This window comes from Thamnophis sirtalis, unplaced genomic scaffold (assembly GCF_051295495.1).
Source record: "Thamnophis sirtalis isolate CommonGarterSnake01/CBP01778 unplaced genomic scaffold, rThaSir2_p1.2 scaffold_7, whole genome shotgun sequence".
In the NCBI taxonomy this organism is placed as follows: domain Eukaryota; kingdom Metazoa; phylum Chordata; class Lepidosauria; order Squamata; family Natricidae; genus Thamnophis; species Thamnophis sirtalis.
The window spans coordinates 45,793,690-45,816,081 of NW_028261387.1; the positions used below are offsets into that span (position 1 = coordinate 45,793,690).

At 38.8% G+C, this 22,392-nt stretch overlaps 1 protein-coding gene across 2 annotated transcripts in view; it reads left to right on the top strand.

Annotated features, from left to right (window-relative positions):
* Positions 1 to 22,392, top strand: part of MAPK14 (mitogen-activated protein kinase 14) — a 42,892-nt gene that overhangs the window by 3,533 nt on the left and 16,967 nt on the right. For both annotated transcript variants that reach the window (XM_014053870.2, XM_014053868.2), the window contains exons 2-8: positions 3,425 to 3,554; positions 7,132 to 7,190; positions 10,279 to 10,390; positions 11,886 to 11,915; positions 12,315 to 12,362; positions 12,748 to 12,862; positions 19,806 to 19,877. In XM_014053870.2, coding sequence (XP_013909345.1) covers positions 3,425 to 3,554; positions 7,132 to 7,190; positions 10,279 to 10,390; positions 11,886 to 11,915; positions 12,315 to 12,362; positions 12,748 to 12,862; positions 19,806 to 19,877 — 566 coding nt within the window. The remainder of the gene's footprint in view (positions 1 to 3,424; positions 3,555 to 7,131; positions 7,191 to 10,278; positions 10,391 to 11,885; positions 11,916 to 12,314; positions 12,363 to 12,747; positions 12,863 to 19,805; positions 19,878 to 22,392) is intronic.

Consider the following 22,392-nt stretch of genomic DNA (forward strand, 5'->3'; position numbering starts at 1 on the left):
TAACTATGTCTAGATATTCACTTAACCTAAACATTCCCATTGTCCTTTTACTATACATTTAAGATACTCCTAGACTTATGACCGTAATTGAGACCAGAATTTCTGTTGTTAAGCAGGACTTAAGTGAATCATGACCAATTTTATGACCTTTTTGCCATGATTGTTGTGAATTATATGGTCATTAAGCAAATGTGGCTTCTCCCAATGTCTTTGCTTGACTAGTTGGGAAGGTCCCAAAGGATGATGACATGATCTCAGGCTCCTGTAACCATGGTAGATACATGCAGTTGCCAAGAGTCCTAATTTTCATCATCACGTGATCTTGGAGATGCTGTGATGGTCATAAGTGTGAAAAATGGCTGTAACAGCACTTTTTTCAATGCTGTTGTAACTTCAATCATAAATGAATGATTGTAAATTGAAAACTACCTGTACTTTGTTCCATCTTGAGAACCATATTATAGTTTTTCAGGATAACATAACTATTTCAGCTAATGCTTCTAGCATTAGAAATTTCGGTGTGTTTTGGGGTCTCAATTGAATTAGAAAGGAGAAAAAGTCTCATTCTCTATATACCTCCAGGTATACATTGTTCTACAAATTCCTGCTTTTAAGCTGACAAGAACATCCATTGTAAGTGCTCAGAATATACTCAAAGGTGCTTTTTTCAAGAGGCAACGGGACTTCCTTGTTTTTCTTCGAAGACATTTCACTTCTCATCCAAGAAGCTTCTTCAGTTCTGACTGGATGGTGGGGAATCCATTCAGAGCTTAAGAAACTTCTTGATTGAGAAGCAAAACATCTTGAAAGAAAAACAAAGTCCAATTGCTTCTTGAAAAAGCACCTTTAGGATCTGGATGATTGAGAATCTCCATAGACATTCAGGCTCAGGATAAAACAGAATATTTTTGTGGATTCTTCTAACAATTTGGTGGCTTGTGCTTCAAGGCAGCAAAAAGGGACCTTGTTGTGAGATGGTATTGGCTTACTCAATTCCCCACTTATCCAGTGTGTGATTCTTGACATGAAGATGAGGCATTATTGTTGAAGGAAATACTCCCCCCCCTTCTGATTCTTTTCATTCTTCAAAGGGCTTTTACCTTCATATCTTGAAATAATTCAAACTAAAGTGGAGTTGAGTCCTATTAGTCCTTTTCTAGTAGCCATAATTCAGAATTTCAGTCTTGATGGACTGATGAACATATCTGGAATTTTAAAAACACTTTTATAGAGCTGTGTAAGTTGCTTGGATGTATCCATGAAGTCACCCATTATCTTTATAGTGCAGAGAATCCAAGGGTTCTTGCAGTTAGTAATTTTGGAGCGTATGGTGATGAGCACTTCTAAGTCATCTAAAATATTTTACAGTGTATTCATTGCACAAGTTAAGAGAAGTTCCTGATTGCAGACTAAATTTTTCTTTGTACTAGTTTGCCAGTATTATACTTGACCAAATATTATAAGAGTACTAAGCGTTAAGAGGCATCTGGTGGCATATTTCCTTTTGCCTGAGGTAAAACAGTGCAAACATTTTAGCGTCAAGATTAAGGATTTAATCAGTATATAGTTTGATCAGTTAATGATAATTAAGCGATATAGATAGGTTGAGGAATCCAGGCTAGCATCCAAGTAGGTATACAAGTTATCTGTTCATGTAAGATTGTTGTAAGAATTTGAAACAATAGCCAGAGGAAGAAATTATTGGATTCATTTGCAGTAAATCCAATTTCATTGTAGCAAGGTCATATACCCTGTTTCCCTGAAAATAAGACCTCCCCGGATAATAAGCCCAATTAGGCTTTTGAGCGCAAACTCTAAAATAAGCCCTTCCCCAAAAATAAGCCCCCAAAATATTGCAGCACAGCAGCAGCCGTGACCACACTTGCCTCCTCCTCCTTTCTGGAACTTCTAAGAGAAATTTGGCAATTTTCCAGAAGTTATTTTTCCAAACTAGGTAGGTCTGGTTTCTGGTGTTCTCGAAGACGCTGAGCCATGATCCACCACATCTGCAAGATCAGAAACGTTTCTGTTTTCAGACAATTATCTTCTGGCAAACTGGCCAGGGATGGCCAGTTTGACAATGACCCAGAAGAATCATGGTAGGTTTTGCATTCCTGATAAATTGATAGAGCAAAATGTCAGGCATTCATAATTTTTTGTTTAACTCAATATATGCATTTGGGATTCATATTAGACCTCAAAAGTATTCTTAGAAAATTAGAATAAAAACTGCCCACCTGCTTATATAAAGGAAGAGGAGAAGGTGATTAGATATGGACCTTTCCTTCGGACTAGTTTGGCATGATGAAGAATCAAGTCGATTAGTGGTGTATGGCATCATTTCTTCCTGTGCTAATACAAACATTGCAGATATTTTGCAAGAACACCTGCCAGCCTTAAATAATTGAGTATCCATTGTGGGAATGTCTCTTTTTATGTTCAGTTCAGTGTAGTTAATAACGCATAAGCAATTATTTTCAAATTTAGTGCAGGCATGGCTGATTCTGGGGAAGAGTGAAAAAAGATTTTCCATTCCATTTCAAGCTAAAATGATATGGGTACATTAGTTTTAGGATACGTTTTAACAGAAACAGAAAAATTTGAGCTATTTATTGCTTACATTGGCTTGCTATAATGAAATCTGTACTAAAATAATTTTATTCTGACAAATGCTTTTTCTATTCAAACAGTCAAATTATTTCTTACTGAATTGTTGGTAGTCAGATATACAATATCTATTTCATCTTCAGATCTGATGGGTGCTTCTTTGTACATTTTACACTTGTTTGCTTTTTAATAACAATTACAAAAATATGGTCTGGATTTTTTTAATACGTGGAAATGAGTATACTGTATCTCTTTAGTATTGTCTGTTAATCTGATTAGATCAGAAACCATGGCAATAACATTTCAACATTTTACTGATTCCAATGTCTGAAAAAAACAGAGCGTGGATATTTCTGAATTAAGTTATTCAATCTAAAGATCTGAGGAGTAGTTTGGGCATTATTTCCACAACGGACTTGCTGTGAGGCATACATCGTGCTTCACGATATAGGAGTTTTTGTTTATGAAATGTCACAATATGTGAATTTTGAGGTTGAAACTTTCAAGAAGTTTACAGGAAGTCATCGTATCTCTGGGTTATTAGTCATATATTTGCAAGATTTTTCATTCATTCTTTATAACGCCAAAATAATTCCCAAAGTTATTCATTTAGTATAGTATATTAAAATGAACATCATATAATAATTCTTTTTCCAAGTTTACTCTGAGAAAAATTTTCAACTTCTTTTGGAGTTCATATTCTAAGTTACAAAAGTTAGTTACATTGTCTCAAAAGAATATGATAAATGATAATGTTTTCATAATAAAATGTTAACACTAATTACATCATTAATGCTTTTTTAAAATGATTTTATAGCTCTGCCTTTGATGCTAAAACTGGCCTCCGTGTGGCAGTGAAGAAATTGTCCAGACCATTTCAGTCTATCATACATGCCAAAAGGACCTACCGCGAACTGCGACTGCTCAAACATATGAAACATGAAAATGTGAGTTTGACACAAATCATAATTGTATTTGGTTTCAGAGTGAAGTTGAGTATGAACAGTTTGTTAACTCTGGTTCACTTTACGAGTGAAGTCTCTGAGCAGGAAAGGGCTTGGTCATGCTCATGCAGAACTATTGTTTGAAAGATTTCTTTACAGGGCCGCTCACAGGTACAATGAATATGATTGTGCTGAATCCAAAGCACCTTTCACACATTGGAACTGAACACTGCAATCCATGAGTTTGCATGTGTCAGTTTACATGTCAGCCATAATGAAATGAAATGAAAATGACATTAGTCTTCAAGCAAAGAATGACAGTGGAGGGATATAGTAGTGAAGTATTTATTCTCCTATTAACTAAGAGCATAGTCAAATTTGAGGAAATAATATAACTGTTAATTCTGCAACATGTTGTGAAATGCTTCATAGCTTCTCTATTTCTGGAGCGCAATATTGCAAAAACATTTCTTCCTCTAGTTCAGTTGTTGTCCAGGTTAAGCAACTATGTCAGATGAGTTCTTCTTATCTTGTTTGATTAGAATTCGGTTGATTTTTTTTTTAAAGACCTCTAGGCACATTTCATTTTATTGTTTGGAGGAATTTTTGTTTTATTTTTTGTTTTTTGCCTAAATAGTATTGCTTCTTTGGTTTTAATTCCTTATTCATTTCTAGAGCTACAGATATAAAATAAGCAGATGCATAAATCAAATGATTACGCCTGTCATCTTATGCAAAGTTTACAATATTTAATAAATAGATCTATCCTACACAATTTGAGTAAAGCCTGCAGTATTAAGGATTGAACTAATGGAGATTTTTGAAGTACAGTACAGCTAATCTGCTTTTAATCAAAATACTTTTTCAGATATATTAGTAAATAATGAAAGTGTGGAAAGGTTGTTCTATAAAAGCACCTCTTAATTTCCCTTTGAATGCTAGGAAAATCAATACAACAAAATTATGCAGATGAGCCTATATGATCAGATTGTCAACTCTTTGAGCATAACAGATCAAACTATAGTTCCTATTGAATTGTGCCTTGTTTCTAAATAATATATTTTTTATACTGAGATATAGTGGCTGGGTGGTTAGTATGCAGTATTACAGGCTGACTTTGCCCACTAGTAGGCTCAAGGTTGACTCAGCCTTCCCTCCTTCCAAGGTCAGTAAGAGGACTCAGATTGTTGGGGTCAATATGCTGACTGTAACCCACTTGGAAGAGTGCTTAAAGTCTTAAATGCTATTGCTATTATTCAAGGACTATCAGGTTTCATTCTTCTGTGGGTAATGTCAGAACACTGAATGTACCATAGTAAAGACTGGTCGTTTGTAACTGTAATTGTGTGTAAAGAATTTATTACTGGAATATATTGATGTAAATGGCAAAACATTAAGCTTCAAAAGCTATATTTGCTCATATATTTATTTTTGATTGCTCATTAAGGACAGGCCTACCTTGGTTTTTATTGTTGACATTGAATATTTAGGAATTTCAGTAAAAATCCATTACTTTTTTAATACTACTTATGTTAGTGAAAAGTTTTCACATGTAAATTGGATTGGATATTAATGTGGATTGGATATTGGATGGATAGATGGATGAATATTATAACTGTGAACACTTTAGAAGAATCGCTACAAAACATGCGGGAGTGGAAATGTGCTGCCATGATTGTAAGCGAAACCTCCATAATTTGGAACATGTGGTCCTGGAAAGAGATGAGCTGCTTTAGGAGTTACAAGCTAGTGCTCTGTTCACACTTCTACACGTTCCAAAGCCCCTCTTCTAAATCAAAGAAGCATAACATAACTCTAGCACTTACAATTTTTAAAAAATGTTTGGCCCACAGTAATTACAATTCCCATAAATTTAGAAAAGTCTTTCGAAAAGCCAGTCTCCTAATATAACTAGTTATCTCCTAATATATGTTTGCTCCAAAGTCATTCATTTCAGTTTTTTTGCATCATATTGGCTCAAGCGCCCAAAATGCAGTCATAGGTGGCGCAGTGGTTAAATGCAGCACTGCAGCACTGCAGGCTACTGCTAGATCAGCAGGTCAGCGGTTCAAATCTCACCGGCTCAGGGTTGACTCAGCCTTCCATCCTTCCGAGGTGGGTAAAATGAGGACCCAGATTGTTGGGGGCAATATGCTGACTCTCTGTAAACCGCTTAGAGAGGCCTGAAAGGCCTATGAAGTGGTATATAAGTCTACTGCTATTGCTATTGCTATATGACTACAGGGAGGTTGATTGTAAGATCCTTGAATCTGGGTTGTAAGTATCTTTTTCAGGGTCTGGGGTCATATCTTCAAACTGTCTCGGAAATCTGGTCATAAATCAAGGACTACTTGTATAATATTGGTTTTATTAAATGCAATTAATAATAGTAACAATCAGTAATCAGAGTATATTCAGCATGATAGTGATGAGTTATAGCAAGCCCCAGCATGTCTGTATTAGTTTTCTTTAGCATGGTTTTGCAAAAAAAAATTGAACTTTGCCAAGATTGATGTTGCTAAGCAATGTGGGTTACATGTTGTGATGCACAATCACATTGCTTAGCTAAAATTCCGGTCCCAAGTAATGGTAGTCCTTGAGTTACAACCGTAGTGGAACCTATGGTCATAAGCCTAAAACAGGTCAGTAACATGAGCAATCGGTTTTATGACATTTTTGAGATTGTTAAGCAAACATATTGGTCATTAAGTGAATGTCATAGTCATTAACCGAAGCATTGGTTTGCTAAAAACTGGAAGTAACTGCTGTTATTTGGAAAAAAAACTGTATGAAAATGCCACATACTCCATTCTCCAATTTTAATCTTTCAGTTTTGTATTGTTGGCAACATTGTGCCAGACTGATTTCTTGCCACTGTTAGCATAATCAATTATGATGCATTTCAATAAGATTCTCTGAATCATACTTAATAAAATATTTGTGGTTTTGATTCGATTTTAATTTCAGTATATTTTGATAAATCTGTTTCCACTATTTTTGATCTTTTTCTGCATATATTACATATGGTAACATTTTTCTTGGTTGTGGCATTTCCAATAAATAAGCCATTTTTATAAAGACTGCATGCAGATGGCTGTAGTAAGTACCTCTGATTTAGGTCTTCAGAGCTAGATCTGTAACATCCCAATGCACTTATTTTGGTCCGTTAGGGCTAATGCAGTCATATCTAATGCAAGTTGGATAGATCACCGCAAATTCACCATATTATTTAAGATGTAATGAACTGTTCTTCACTGGAGTTTGTCAATACATTTCCATACATCACTATCATCATTATGATTATTTTGAAATGCACATTGGGTGCCAGTAGAAGTTCTACCCAAATATAAAATTACTCTTTAGTTGCTTTACTACATTATTTTTACTACAAATTGATATATAAAAAACATGGCAACAATAGAACAATGAAACTGATAGAGGATTTGATGCTTTAAATCAAGTATTTACATATCAGGCACTCTGGAAAAGGATAATAAATATACTTCAGTTGGGGAAATGTATTGGAAAAAAATGTGTTAATGTATATGCTTACTTAGGAATATCTTTCCTCATTTTACAGGTTATTGGACTTCTAGATGTATTCTCACCTGCGAAATCATTTGAAGAGTTCAATGATGTGTAAGCAACAGTTTAAAACTTTGTAATGTATACTTTATATTTTTAAAAATACTAATCCAAAATTTATAGCCTTTGTGTGAAAACTTGCATGTGAGGAGAGTTAATGGGGCAAATATGAGTGAGAGTATGCATCTAAGGTCATGAATAGTTTAAGTTTTACACCTGTTCAGTTTTGTTGTTGTAGAAGTGTATGAGCATTGAAAAATCTTGTGTTTGGAATGAAAAATAACCTGTTATAACCTAACCTAAAATAACCTACTGCTTCACACTATATGTTTTCTGAGGAAACAGTAAAATCATAGATAGGGTCATTGATAATACTTTGTTTCATTTTGTTTTATGTGTTGTTTAAAGTCAGTATTGTAGTTTGGGAATTATGGTGTATAGTTTCGTGCAGAAGTTCTCAAACTTGATGGTATCCCTCCCCCCCCCCCAAAAAAAAAAAGATTAATAAGCTCATGTTGGCTCCTCCAAACCAAAGCAATGATTTTATTGGGACCAGGACTAGGCATGAAAAGAAATATATCACTCGTCCTTAATAATAACATTGTAATCTAGATACTAGACAGGACAATAATGGAACTCTGCAACCTTACGAAACAAAACCTGTTTATTCGAAATAAACAGTCAAAGAATCAAATGCAAAATGATCCTTTTCAATTAGAAGTATAAGCCTCTCCAGTCCCACACAACCCTAGAAATCTGCATCCCATCTTCAAGATACCTACTGTTATTCCTCTCCTACCATATCACTTGCCTGAGCACATCATAACCGCATAGCATCGGATCCTTGCATTTGGCACATTTGATGCATATAAGATCATAATATGGTTGTACCTACCTTGCACAGAGATATATCCTGGAGCATGGGGTCCAGGCTTGAAGTCTGCAAGCTCACACTCCAGGTCCTCTAATCAGGTTGTAAAAAAATGGCCCCATCCCACATGCCCACAGTGTGTTTATTTTGGCTGGCGTCCTGCAGGTCAATGCCAAAGCACTGATAGACAACATTCCCACTCTACTGGGCAAGCACCTGTCTCTGGCCAAGTAGGAAGAGAGGTTCAGGCAGCATCTTTAGCCTACATGTTCAAACTCCCTAGAATTTGTGGCTTCTTCTCCCAAAGTTGTAACTTAATATGATGTGTTACACCCAGTCAGTATTTATCAGGATCATAGAATATATAATTTGCTAATTATATTCATGTCAAAAGGAGATAAAATACTAGAACTGTTGTACATGTGGTAACAATAGTTTCTAAGCCATCTCATACATAAATTGATTTTAAGTATTTAAATAACAGTACAGAATTTTGTGAGGATCTCCGTTTGTATGCCATTGTATCTCTCCCTCCCTCCCTCCCCTCCTTCTTTCTCTCTCTCTCTTCAACCTATTGAGCTTTGTATCTCTTTGTTTATGTTGTATACCATTTTGAAGTTGAGGTTTTATAATTCAAATAAAAGGTGTTGGCAAAATATTTACTTTCTGAAGTAGAACTGGCTACTTTTCTTTCTGGGAAAAGGTGGGGGCGGGAAGGACTTAGAAAAAGAAAAGCTGAGCAAAATATTTTGAATGTCTGATAACAGGGAGGAATAAAGTTCCTTGGTTTTATTGTTAAATTTTCAGGCTTTTCTGTTCCATCATTAATTTGCATTAAAGGACTCATGTACTTGCAGCTGTATGATGAGAGATAGTAGATTATGAAGTGGCAAACATTTTTAAGAGCTGTGCTTAAAAGTTGTAAAACTTGTATGTAACAGTTTTCATAGGCACGTTGAGACAGGCTTCCTGTTTTAATAAGTCCATTTAGATGGATGACTAAATGTTTCATTTAGCCTGTACTGTACAATCTTTTTACATTTCTTCAGAGAAATTGAAAAACTGATAAAAATCTCCTTAATTCATTGTTAGGAAGAACAACTGACTTCTGAAAATTCTTATTCTCTTATTATAATTTCTCTGAGAAGTGGTTTATTGTGGCTGCAGTGAGTGGATGGCTTGGTTGATAATAAAAGTTATGTGAACACAGTGGGAGACTGTCATGAGATCTCTTTTATCTTCTCACATTTATAACCTTTAAGCCAGAACCTATATGAAACAGCCTTCGTTTTTATTATCCTGTTTCCATTTGAAAGGAATAATCTAGAATATTTTAGATATATTTCCCAAATAATAAAAATACACAAAATTCTATAAATACAATTTTATAGATACACAAATCTCATATTTTTGGATTAAATGGATAATGGTGCTGATTTTGTACTTACAAAATACATAAAAAATTATATTTCTGTAAAATAAAGCTCTCTGTGAAAAATTTGAGATAAATTTAACTTTTCAGAGCTAAAGAAGCTTCTTGGATGAGAAGCAAAATGTGTTCAAAGAAAAACTAGAAAGTCCAGTTGCCTCTTGAAAAAGCATCTTTGGGACAACCATGACTTGGATAACTGAGAATCTCCATAGCCATTTTTATAGTATACTGAGTTGGAGATTGACAAAACTAGTTTTGTATACATCAACTTTTGCCATTGATGTCCAAAGATTTGTAGTTCAACTGATGAAGGCTACACTTTACTGTAAGATGGTGATTAGTAGATATGTAAAACATGGTTATATGTCTTGGAATATACCACACATGCTGTTTATAATTAATGATTTTAAGTGGCTCTGCTTACTTTCTTTAATCTCAGAAATGCTGGGTTGAGTTGTGTAAAGCATTAGAAAGGGATGCTTTGCAAATAAAGTTAATAGGCAAAACTTCCCTTCTCAAATATTAAAGCAGCCATGTTCTCTGGAAGGCTTCAAGTCTGCTTTGAAGGTTGTTTCGGATTGTCTGTGCTTACGTGTGCACATGCAACTGCTTTTCTTTGTGTACAATTCCATAGAAAGTATTGCTTACAGATGTAAATGCAAACAACTGGAGACAGTCTTTCAAGAAAGACATGACTGTTTTAATACTTCAAAGAAAAATAGTTCACTCAAGTCAATGACTTTGATGGAACATTCTTCTGGATATTTTTGCACAGGTAGAGTTTTCATATTTGTTCAGGTGTCTTACAAAGAAGTAACATTTTGACTTCTGTTTTCCAGATACCTTGTAACCCATCTTATGGGAGCAGATTTGAACAATATTGTAAAATGTCAGAAACTCACAGATGACCATGTACAGTTTCTCATCTATCAAATTCTTAGGGGTTTGAAGGTATTTCCAGTTTTATAAGCATATTAATTCCTATGTACATTTACTTCCTCTTTTAAAAAGAACTATAGAGGCAAATAATGTATTCGGGCAAAGGCAGTTATTACATTTTTGCTCTTCTGAATTATGTACAGTGATTTCCTTTTAAATAGATTTGAAGAAGGTTTGTCCTTTCTGAAATCTGGGATAGAAGCAAAAATGCTATTGCACAACTATTGAATTGGTTCTGCTTCTTGCACAATTGAATTTGTATTTGGCTCTATATTATATTCAAGGCATTAATGTTCGTAGTGCATGGCATTTTTTCATTTGCTTGTACTGCATGTGCTGTATTTTTATTAGCTATGAAGAAGAGGAGACTGCTTTTGACACTTGAAGGGAGGGGATATTAAAAAGTCTTCACCTAATCTTTCAACTGTTTGCAATACTACCTAACAGGAGAAGAGGTCATGTTGTAGATAACATTGTAAAGTACTCTCTCCCACCCACCCCTTTGTCATCTAGACAAAGACAGGAAAGTTCTCCAACAGGCATGAAAAACATAATTTTATAATGTAGCCAGTAGTAATATTTTCTCAACCATTTTATTAAATTCAGAAACATAGTTGTTTTCCCTAATCTCCCATAAAATGAGTTCAGGAAATATTGTCTACATTTCTTTTTTATTGATACTGCCTGTCATGTGATTCCTGTTTGACTGCACTCAGTTCAGGAAGGAAACACAGAGTTGGGAAATGTCCTATATTGGCCCAGAGAAAAAGTGGCCTAGTTGAACTACATTATGCAAAGCCAAAATTCAGCTCTTTGTTTTGGTTAACAAAATGGGCAGTCCTGGAAGAAAACATTTTTTGTTTGGGTTTTTGTTTTGTTTGTTTCTGGGCATCTTTTCAGAGGAATTTGCCTTTGTCTCCTTTCTGGGGCTGAAAGAGAGTGACAGGCCCAGACACCTTTGTGTCTAAGATAGGACCAGAACTCACAGTCTCTTAGTTTCTAGTTTGGTTTAGTACTAGTTATGATAACTCCAAAACACAAATAGTAACAACTACAGTAAGATGGAATTGGGCTACGAGAATTTGACTCTCCTAAACGTATATAGAAAGGGTTAGTTAGCATATCTTTAATCAACTTTCATTTTATTGAAATCTGTCCAACCTGCCAGACATTCCCTTAAAATTTTATGGTGTAATTTTTGATGAGATTATCTAATTGTTCAGATTCCAAGAAACTTTGCCCATAGATATTTTGAATCAAAATGTAACAGAAAAGGATTATATCTAAAGAATAAAAATATTACATTACATTATTGTTTTTCATATAGGCATTTTTAAAAATTTCTAGTTGCAGATATTTGCTTTTCTATAGAAAGAAGTTGAGACCAGACCAAAAAAAGTACAATTACTATATCATGAATGCTGTATTAAATGGGGTAGGAAAAACATATTTTTTCATAAATTGAAAATATTGCCCTAAATCTAATATTAATACTTTTCTCTTTTAGTATATCCATTCTGCTGATATAATACACAGAGTAAGTATTGTTGCTTTATTAAAACATACAATATTTATAGTATATTGTATAGTTCTTCTAGAAGACAAAATATTTAAATTTTATAAATGAAAATAATTAAACCTATCCATATAAAGGAAGACATTATACATCCAACTTTGTTACAGTGTTGATTCCACTCACCTTTCTCACTCATTTTCTCTGTTAAAATGCAGGATGTCTTTGGTAAACTTTTATAGTAAATGCAATATTGTATTTTTATGGATAATCTTATACATTTGTGTTTAACATTTGTTGCTGTTATACAATACAGTGCAGGTTATAAAAATTATTACTAATAAGATGTGACTATTTAATAGCTTGGTTTTGCACAGTTATTTTAATATGGCGGGCTGATTCTCTTTCCCTTTTTTATTTTAGGATTTAAAACCTAGTAACCTAGCTGTGAATGAAGACTGTGAGTTGAAGGTAACTTGGAATTAATATGCCACATTGTTTATGGAAATTAAGCATTATTAATCTTATAGGTCAAGATCTTGATAGTGAAGTGTAGGTACCTGTGTATATAGGTCCATAATGTTCTTCTGGATATAATTTAATCATTCTTGAATCATGTTAATGTGATATATTATTACTGTTCTTTTGCAAAGACTGTCTCAGATGTATTATAAATCATTGATATCTGTTGTATTTTAAATTTTTCATTTCTGTCTGCCTGCTTAATCTCAGACTTCTTCCTAGTGTAGCTTGCTAGAATAAAAGTGTGCTCCCTCTGTCTCACCCTCCTTTTTTGTCTTCTCTTGCTCACATTTTTTAATTGTGTCAATATAAGTCTGTTTTTCTTATTTTTCAGATTTTGGATTTTGGGTTAGCACGGCATACAGATGATGAAATGACAGGATATGTAGCAACTAGGTGGTACAGAGCTCCTGAGATCATGCTGAACTGGATGCATTACAATCAAACAGGTAAGATATTTCATTAGCCTTAACTCTTACTAACAAATAACACAAGTTGTGCTCCATAATACAATTATCCAGATCCAACATAATAAACAGTGTATACCATATTTTTCAGAGTATAAAATGCACCTTTTCCCCCCAAAAAAGAAGGTTAAAATCTGGGTGCGTCTTATACACTTGACACAGCATTTTTGGCGTGCAGAGGGCTTTGGAGATCTGCAGAGTGCAAAAACTTTTTAAAAAATGTTTACCTCTTTAAAATCTTGGTGCATCTTATGCTCCAGTGTGTTTTATACTTCGATAAATATGGTAATTCTTACAATATAATTTGGTTGTTTTTGGAACTGTCTAATAGTTCTTCATCCGAACTTATCTGTTCTTATATATTACAGTATATTTGTGGGATATTTTATGTTCCCATGGTAGTTAATCATTTTAGTATTAGATACCTATTGCAATTGTTTCATAACATAGATTACCACCACTGTGTTTCATTTTGAGGTAAATAGATACTATGCAAAGCTCAGGAAAGGACTAAGAAGTGGTAAGCAAAAAAGTTAAAAGCAGGATATAGAAGAAAAGGAAGATAAAATGTTGTTTACATCTACAGAATTTACATTTCTGGACCATATACTATTTCAAACAGTCTTTTTGTCTATAAAAAGACTTTTGTCTACAGAAGTGCTTTGAGGAAATAATCAGTCTTTATCCAATCCAATTTGCTCTTCCTTTCAACCTATTAATTCTTTCTTCGGGTAAAGGTTTCGTGATCTGACACACTTTCATTCTCATTATATTACCACACCGCCTCAATATACATTTTTTTACCGGTCACTCAGATTTTTATTACATCCATGATTTCGCATCACCTTTTCATTCTTGACCCTATCTCTTGTTTTGCCCCATGCACTTCTTATTCCCATTGCATTAAATAAAAATTATTTCCCCTGACAAACTCTCATTCCATATTAAGAGCTATGCAGGGTTCTGATGTTGTACACGGCTTGTGTTTTCAGAAAGAGTTTCCAGATCCCTGGTTTTTTTTAATTACCACAATTTACTAGTCATAATGTTACATTAAGCATAATTAATAATTCTCTGGTGCACTGCTTGGAGTGTCCAAGCAAGGGTTAAATTCTGTCCCACTGCCCAAGGACTGGATTGAAAATCTTTGGCCACGCCCTCTGGCTCCTTCCATCCTCAGTTTTTCAATTCAGTCCAAAGCCCATCAGATGTATTTAACAGCCTTAGCTGACAAAGCTCAATCACTACTTTCCTTAGCTTAGATTTTTATTCTTTTACCTTCCTTTTTTTTCAGTTAGCTAGTCTTCCTTACTGTAGCTTCGTTTGCCTTGCTCTGAAAAGCTGGATTTGCTCCGGACAGAGCAGCGTGCTTCTCAGCCTCCCAGGCGGCTCATCACCTTCATGGTGCTGCCGCCCAGCTGATCTTCACCGGCGGGACTGTCTGAAGCTTCGGCGGCCCGTCAGGCATTCGGGAGGTATTTCCAGTGTCTCCAGAGGCCACACAACGATGGATTGACCAGGAGCGGCCATATCTCTGCCGGAGCCGCACTGTGTGTTCTCACTAGGCGTGGCCATCTTGGGAAGTGGTGGTGGCCATTTTGGAGGTGGATTTTTCCCGCCGAAAAGCCAAATTGCTGCCAGAGCTCCAGGACCCAGCGGATCCACTCCTTCTACCTGCAGCAGTTTCAGGCAAGTGTTTGGGCGTTTGGAGGTCTTCGCAGCTGCCATCCTCCACGGCCCTTTTCCCCTACCAGTAACAAGTTCCACCTGCGGCCCAACAGAGCCCTGCCCCTTCTCCTGACCACAGTGCCTCAGTCTCTGTGAGTATGTAGGCGGAATCACCATCTGCTTCCAGGCCCATGATCTCCTCAGGTTCAGCTATCAGTAGCTCGGGCAGCATGGACACAGATTCCATAGTTGAAGCTCCTGAACAAGGGCCCTCCACCAGGGTAGATAGGCCCTATAACAGAAGGGCAGGCAGGATGGCCAGGGAAGCTATAAGGGGGATTGGCAGGTGTCCTTATTCCAGGAAGGAGTCGGCTGGGCAGGATAAAGTGGATGCCGGGCGCCAAAAAGCCTTAGGCAATTTGAGAGGGTGCAGAGGCAAATCACCATGGTGGCTCAAGTCCTCATGCGGATCCACCTCAGTCTCTGGGGAGCCAGGGCCTTTCCCAACCTACCCCTCCCCCATCCTCCTGCGTGGGGAAACCACAGGAGTTCTCCTCAGACCAGTCATATGAAGGGTCCAGGTCCCCTTCCCCTTCTATTGGTGGGGGTGCAGATCTGTTTGACTGTGGGGTAGGGGATGAGGAGGAGGATTCTCCCCCTCCTTCTGTGCCCTGTAGGCCAGCCTCAAGTTCTACTTCCAGGGCGGGGACCTGCCCAGTGGAGGACCAGGGACCATCTCTCAGCCGAAATGAGGGAGGTAATTGCTTCCGCAATATCCCAGGGCCTTAAGGAACGTGCTGAAAAATCAGGCCAAGGTCACAAGAGCAAGTCTAAGACTCCCAGACCTTCACCTCCACCCTCCGTGGTTAGTGCTGAATCAGTCTCAGAGAGGGAGGATCTAGATGAACCAGATCTATCTGAGGATGAGGGTCTAATAACCAGCCTGTTCAAGTCTTCCTTATTTAAGTCTTTATTATATAAGGCAAAGGTCATTACTCACCAGGAGGCGACCCCCACCATTATTCCGGAATCTACAGACCCTGCTGACCCCAGTGGGAGATTGTTTGATGAGACCATCCACGCTCAGGACCTGGTGCCTGCACCCAAGTTATTCAAGGCTGAACCCCCCAGTGGGTTCAGCCAGGGACCCGGGCGACCCCAGAGGATAATGACAAGCGGCTTTATGCCGTAGAGTCTGGCATGGAAGATCTTCTCAAATTGCCGGAGGTCGATGCTCTGGTGGCGGCCCTGACTTCTAATTCTATTCTTCCCCCAGATCTCTTGGAAGGGCTCAAGGCGCAAGATAAGAGAATGGAAAGAGCCTGTCATAAGACCCACCAGGCTGCAGCTTGGGCCATTAGGGCCTCCACCTCGGCCTCCTTCTTTAGCAGGGCTTCCATTGCCTGGTTATGCCAACTGCTCACCCGTATTCCCCAAGGGGATACCAGGCTCCGCCAAGATGTTAATAAAATAATGGCGGCAGCCGAATACACCACAGACACATCTCTTAACACGGCAAAGTTTGCTTCCAGAGCCATGGCCGTTAACATCACCTCCCGCCGGCTCTTATGGCTCCGCCATTGGAACGTGGACATGAGATCTAAATGGAAGCTCGCGTCTGCTCCCTTCAAGGGTAGCAAGTTTTTTTGGGATGCCTTAGACTCTGTCCTTATTGAGAATAAGGACAAGCGGAAGGTTATGCCTTCTGTTTTGCATAAACCAGACCGCAGAAACTCTTCCTTTTGGAAGCAGTCCTTTCGAGCCGCTGATTCACAACCCAATTCCTCTTCCAATTCCTCCTCCTTCCAATCCCCTTATGCCCAGGGCTCCGAACATAACCAGGACAGGCAGGACCTGTCACCAGTCCTTCTCTAGACGCCCATTTTGAGGCGGATCGGCTAACAAGCCATTCCGCCGCAACAAATGACCACCAGTCACACACTCCTATAGGGGTTCAGCTTCAACTGTTTGCAGACCGCTGGGAAACAAGCACGTCAGATGTGTGGGTACTGCAAACAGTGAGGCTCAGCCTCACCCTAGAGTTCATTTCCCTTCCCCCCATCATTTCATTCATTGTCCCACCCCCAGGTGTGCCATCAAGAGGGGGCTCATGGAGACAGATTCGTAAGGGCCATAGAACCGGTTCCCCTGGGACAGGAGAGGAGGGGGTTCTACTCCATTCTCTTCCTGATCCCAAAAAGCTCAGGGGGGTGGAGGGCCATCTTGGATTTGAAGAAGCTCAACTACCATCTTGCCTACAAGAAGTTCAAGATGCAGTCAATCCTGGGCAGCCTTCGACCAGGGGATCTGATGACTTCCATCGATTTACAGGAGGCCTACCTCCACGTTCTGATAAGACGGGCCCACAGGCAATTCCTGCGGTTTTATTATGCCGGCTGGCATTACCAGTATCGGGCCCTTCCCTTTGGCCTGTCATCGGCCCCAAGCGTCTTCACAAAGATACTGACTGCAGTGGTGTTGGACCTCCAAAAGTGCCCCATTCATCTGCAATGTTATCTGGATGACATTTTGATCCAGTCGTCCCACACGGAAGCGCTGCGGGACCTGAAAGTCACCATGGACTCCCTGCAGTACCACAGGTTTTTCATCAACCGCAAGAAGAGTTATCTCACTCCCTCCACGATAGTGTTACACTTGGGAGCGGTGTTCGACACTTCGTCATGCCTTGTGTCCCTGTCTCCAGATCAGATTTGCAGCCTCCAAGAGCTGGTACGGCAGGTTCAACGGTCCCCCACCGTTCCCGTGGTCCTGCTGTCGCAATTGCTGGGCAAGATGATTTCCTGTCTGGCAATTGTTCCTTGGGCAAGGCTGCACGCAAGAGACTTGCAATGGTTCCTCCTTCCCTCGCTAAGAGCCAATGCCAGCAACTCCAGGGCCCACATTCGCCCATCGCTGAAAGTTCTTCCCTAAGGTGGTGGCAAATACCAGCATTGATGAAGGGCTCGTTGTTCTGAGAACCCGAGCGAGTAACGGTGGGCAGAGCATCATGTAAGTTTCATAAGAGCAGAACACATATTGGGGATAAACAACGTTTGGGCGGATTGGTTAAGCAGGTCCTCTCTGGACCAGTCGGAGTGGCGTCTGCACCCAAGCCTGTTTTGTCAACTGTGTCTCAGGTTCGGCACTCCTCTAGTTGACCTTTTCGCCACCCTGGAGAACGCCCAACTTCCCCGCTTTTATACCAGGTACAGCTCACCTCAGGCGGAAGGGGTAGACACGCTCAATTGCCCTTAGCCCAAGGGCCTGCTTTACGCCTTCCCACCATTACCTCTACTTCCTCGAGTCATCAGGAAGATTCTGCTGGAACAAGCGGAAGTGCTGCTGGTGCACCCTTACTGGCCATGAAGAACTTGGTTTTTCGACATCACCAACCTCTCGGTCAGCCAGCCTTGGAGAATTTCCCAGGAATTGGTCTCCCTCAGCCACGGGGTCATACAACACCCAGAGCCCCAGTGGCTCAATCTAACCACCTGGCAGTTGAGGGGGATCTCCTAGCTCAAGCCAACTTCTCGAGGCAGGTTATTCATACTATCCAGGCAGCCTGCCGCCCTTCCACCACCAGAATCTACAGGGCCATGTGGTCTGCCTTCTCCACCTGGTGCGGCTCACATCACCTAGAGCCACTGTCTGCGTCTCTCCCTCAAATACTGGACTTCCTCCAAGAGGAAGGACTAGTTCCACTTTACAATGCCAAGTCGCTGCACTGGCCACTGTAATATGTCGAGTCTTCCCAACAGCTCAGCTGTCACCCCAGCGTATGGGCCTTTCTTAAGGGCGCATCGAACCTGCGGCCGCAGGTGATCCATTGATACCCGTTCTGGGACCTTGCTGTTGTCCTCAGGGCTCTATCAGAACCACCCTTTGAACATCTCCGCTCTTCTTCCACCAGGCACTTTTCCTTCAAGACGGCCTTCCTCGTCGCCATCACCTCGGTGAGCAGGGTGTCTGAACTGGCAGCCCTGTCAGTCAGGGAGGATTTGTGCCTCATCCACAGAGACGGTCATTCTCCAGCTGGACCCCTGGTTTATCCCGAAGATCAATTCCTACTTTCACAGGGTCCAGGAGCTCGTTCTCCCGAACTTTTGCCCGAGGCATCCTAGAGAACGCCATTGGCATACCCTCAACATGCAGAGAGCATTGAAGTGGTACATCAAGCGTACATCCTCTTTCTGACGCTCGGAGGCCTTAATTGTATCATTTCAACCGGTGGCCATGGGCCGGAAGGTTTCATCTTCCACCATCAGTCGCTGGCTCAGGGCTTGTATTTCCCTCGCCTACGAACATCAGGGTAGGTCTACACCTCCCAGGCAGACAGTGCACTCGACCCGAAGCGCAGCGACCACCCAGGCCTCGATTAAGGAGATCTGCAAAGCTGTGACTTTGCGACGCCATCCTTATTTGTTAGGCACTACAAGCTGGACAAATACGCCTCTGCGGATGCTGCCTTCGGAAGACATGTCTTGCAGAGCGTGGTTTCTGCTGAATCTTGATGTGGATTGTGGACCTCATTGGAGGCACCCGCCCTAGTGACATTTTGCTTGGGCATGACCCTGGCTTGGACACTCCAAGCAGTGCACTGGAGAATGACCATTGGCTTACCTGAAGGGTCGTTCTCGGTGTACTGCAGGAGTGTCCAACCCCACTCTAGGGTATTAATTCCAGGATGTCCTGCTTTTCCGTGTGAGGATGCTTTGCCTGACGGACATCCGTCTCAGATGGACCATGCCTTCATTGAAAAACTGAGGATGGAAGGAGCCAGAGGGCGTGGCCAAAGATTTTCAATCCAGTCCTTGGGCAGAGGAACAGAATTTAACCTTGCTTGGACACTCCTGCAGTGCACCGAGAACGACCCTTCATGTAAGCCAATGGTCATATTCATAATATTTTTGTACACACAGTATAATATAAATGGTACCAGTTCATAGTTTCTGATAGATGTGTTATCAATTTCATTCATAATTTAACTTACACAGATACTTCTCCCTATATGTGTGTATCTGTGTGTGTGCCTCCCCCCCTTCCGTGTGTGTGTGTGTGTGTGTGTGTGTGTGTGTGTGTGTATTGGATCAGCTTAATTAATCCTAACTTTTTCTTAGTTTTACAACATAATCTGTTTTTTCATTAATTCTTAACAACTAAATACATATTGTATAGAATTTTTTACCAGTAGAATAATATTTCAGTTAAGCTTTGTAACTATTAATTTACTTTTTAACTTGATTTGTTTTATCCTCAGTTGATATTTGGTCAGTTGGATGCATTATGGCTGAACTTTTGACTGGAAGAACACTGTTCCCTGGTACAGACCGTATCCTTCAGAAGCATCTATAAATAAAATAAAACTACAGATTAAACTAGAATGGATAGATTAATTAATATGAAGCTATGATAGTGGCACTCCTTCTTGTGCAAATTATTGCAGGGCTATTTTGTCAATCTTGGTTTAGGAAAATTAATTCATTCTCTTTTAGAGAAAAAGCTTTTTTTTTTTGTATGTACTCGAAATGAATTGTCGTTGCCTGGTATTTAACTGTGGTTGAGAAGAGAAAATGCATTGTTGCCATAGAAATTACATCATTAAGAACATCCAGTGATGTTTTATTAAGAAAAATACACATGTAAGTGAATATTCAATGGGAAGGTAACAGCGTTCTGTGCGCTTCGACATATAGTCATGCTGGCTACATGACCCTCGGAAATGTCTTTGAACAACACTGGCTCCCTCAGCTAAGAAATGGAGATGAGCATCAGTCCCCTAGAAACAGACATGACTGGACAGGGGAAACCTTTATCTTTGTGGGAATATTCATGAGAATAATAGTATAATGCTTATATTGTTATTTGAATATTTTCCAAATAGTAAAATATACATTTTTATTTCTAGTTAAATTAAAATGTCTTAAAGTCTCTTTGGTCTTAATGTTTCAAAAATAATGTTTTCCTAAAGAGAATACTAGGCTTCTCAAATTTTAAGTATATCCCATTAGTTTAGGGGTAAAATGGGTTTATCTATTACTTGGTAGTCAGTCTCTCTTTCATTTCTTCTGTGTTTTGGGTATTTGGGTACTTTTAAAATACCCAACATTACATTAAAATGCTCAGTCAAGATTGTGTTGAGTAAAATCTAAGACTAAAACTGATGGATAAATTTTAAATATTCCTTCTACCCTGACCCCGTTCAATGTAATATTTCAATTGTGATGTTGTGGTTTGGGAAGTGTGTGATTAATTTAGTTGAGGTGAACTTTTAGGCTGTCTTTTTATACTGTAGTAAACTGTTATAACACATGATTTATTGAGCATAGTTATGGTGACCATAAATTGGGATTTACATATTATTACAGTGGTTTCAAATGTCACACCTTAAACCCAAATTATGCACACTCCAACATGTCTGTGATGTGTGAACTAGACCTGAATTTAAAATTTTCTCTCAGCATAAAATATTATAAGAAAATTGTCTACATTGGCACACAATTTATAATGAAAATACTCTAAATTATTATAAGATGTAGAAAAGATGTGGAGACTCTAGAAAGAGTGCAGAGAAGAGCAACAAAGATGATTAGGGGACTGGAGACTAAAACATGTGAAGAACAGTTGCAGGAACTGGGTATGTCTAGTTTAATAGAAAGAAGGACTAGGGGAGACATGATAGCAGTGTTCCAATATCTCAGGGGTTGCCACAAAGAAGAGAGAGTCCAACTATTCTCCAAGGCACCTGAGGGTAGAACAAGAAGCAATGGGTGGAAACTAATCAAGGAGAGAAGCAACTTAGAACTGAGGAGAAATTTCCTGACAGTTAGAACAATTAATCAGTGGAACAGCTTGCCTCCAGAAGTTGTGAATGCCCCAACACTGGAAGTCTTTAAGAAGATGTTGGATAGCCATTTGTCTGGAACGGTATAGGATTTCCTTCCTAGGCAGAGGGTTGGACTAGAAGACCTCCAAGGTCCCTTCCAACTCTGCTATTGTATTGCATTGTATTATTAAAACTTTTGAAAAGATAATTTCAAAATATTACGTTCTTTTGATATTTGCTTATTGATTATTCATTTTGATTATAGATCAACAGTTTGCTTTATCTGAATAAGATATTTGGCTTTTATACAATTCATTGCTGATGATTTTGGCAAGCTTCAGTTGTGGGACTTTCTCGTCCTTAAAGATGAATCTTACTGCTACTGCATTTCTTTCTTTTAATAAAATTTGTTTTGGATAAATTCTTATTTTAGTTTTACTTCTGCTAATTACTTACTTAGGTGCCCTTGAATTGGGACCTTGGTGATTATATGGACAAATGCCACCCATCTCTGCCTTACCGTAATTGGTAACTCTTTCAATGACATTTCAATGACCACTTAGATACCTTCATCTATTTTATCCATTGTTTTCTACTCTTCTCAACCCTACTGGTGCTAGTAGCTTTCCTAGCACATTATCCATTCATAGTAAGTTTATGCTTCTTAGTTATTGTTCAAGGAAGCAGTTTTTATTTTCTCCGGGACTAATTGATTGTTTTTCTTGCAATCTGTCTTTCTCTTTCTCCAGTGTCCTATTTTCACAGTTGTGGTATTTACCAACATAAAACCATTGCTTTAACTACTCCTCATTGCTTTGATGTATCTTAATTCTGAAACAAGGGCATTATGAAGTTTTGTAAAGTTCTATTTTATATTTTATGTTAAGTCACACTTTTTGAGACATAAAAATGATTCATTTATTCTGTTTTCTTTGGCTATTGTTTTATCTTGCTGGACATTAACTATACAGTAATTAAATGAAAAATCTTTGTCATAAGTTTTCCCTTTTCTATTATCACA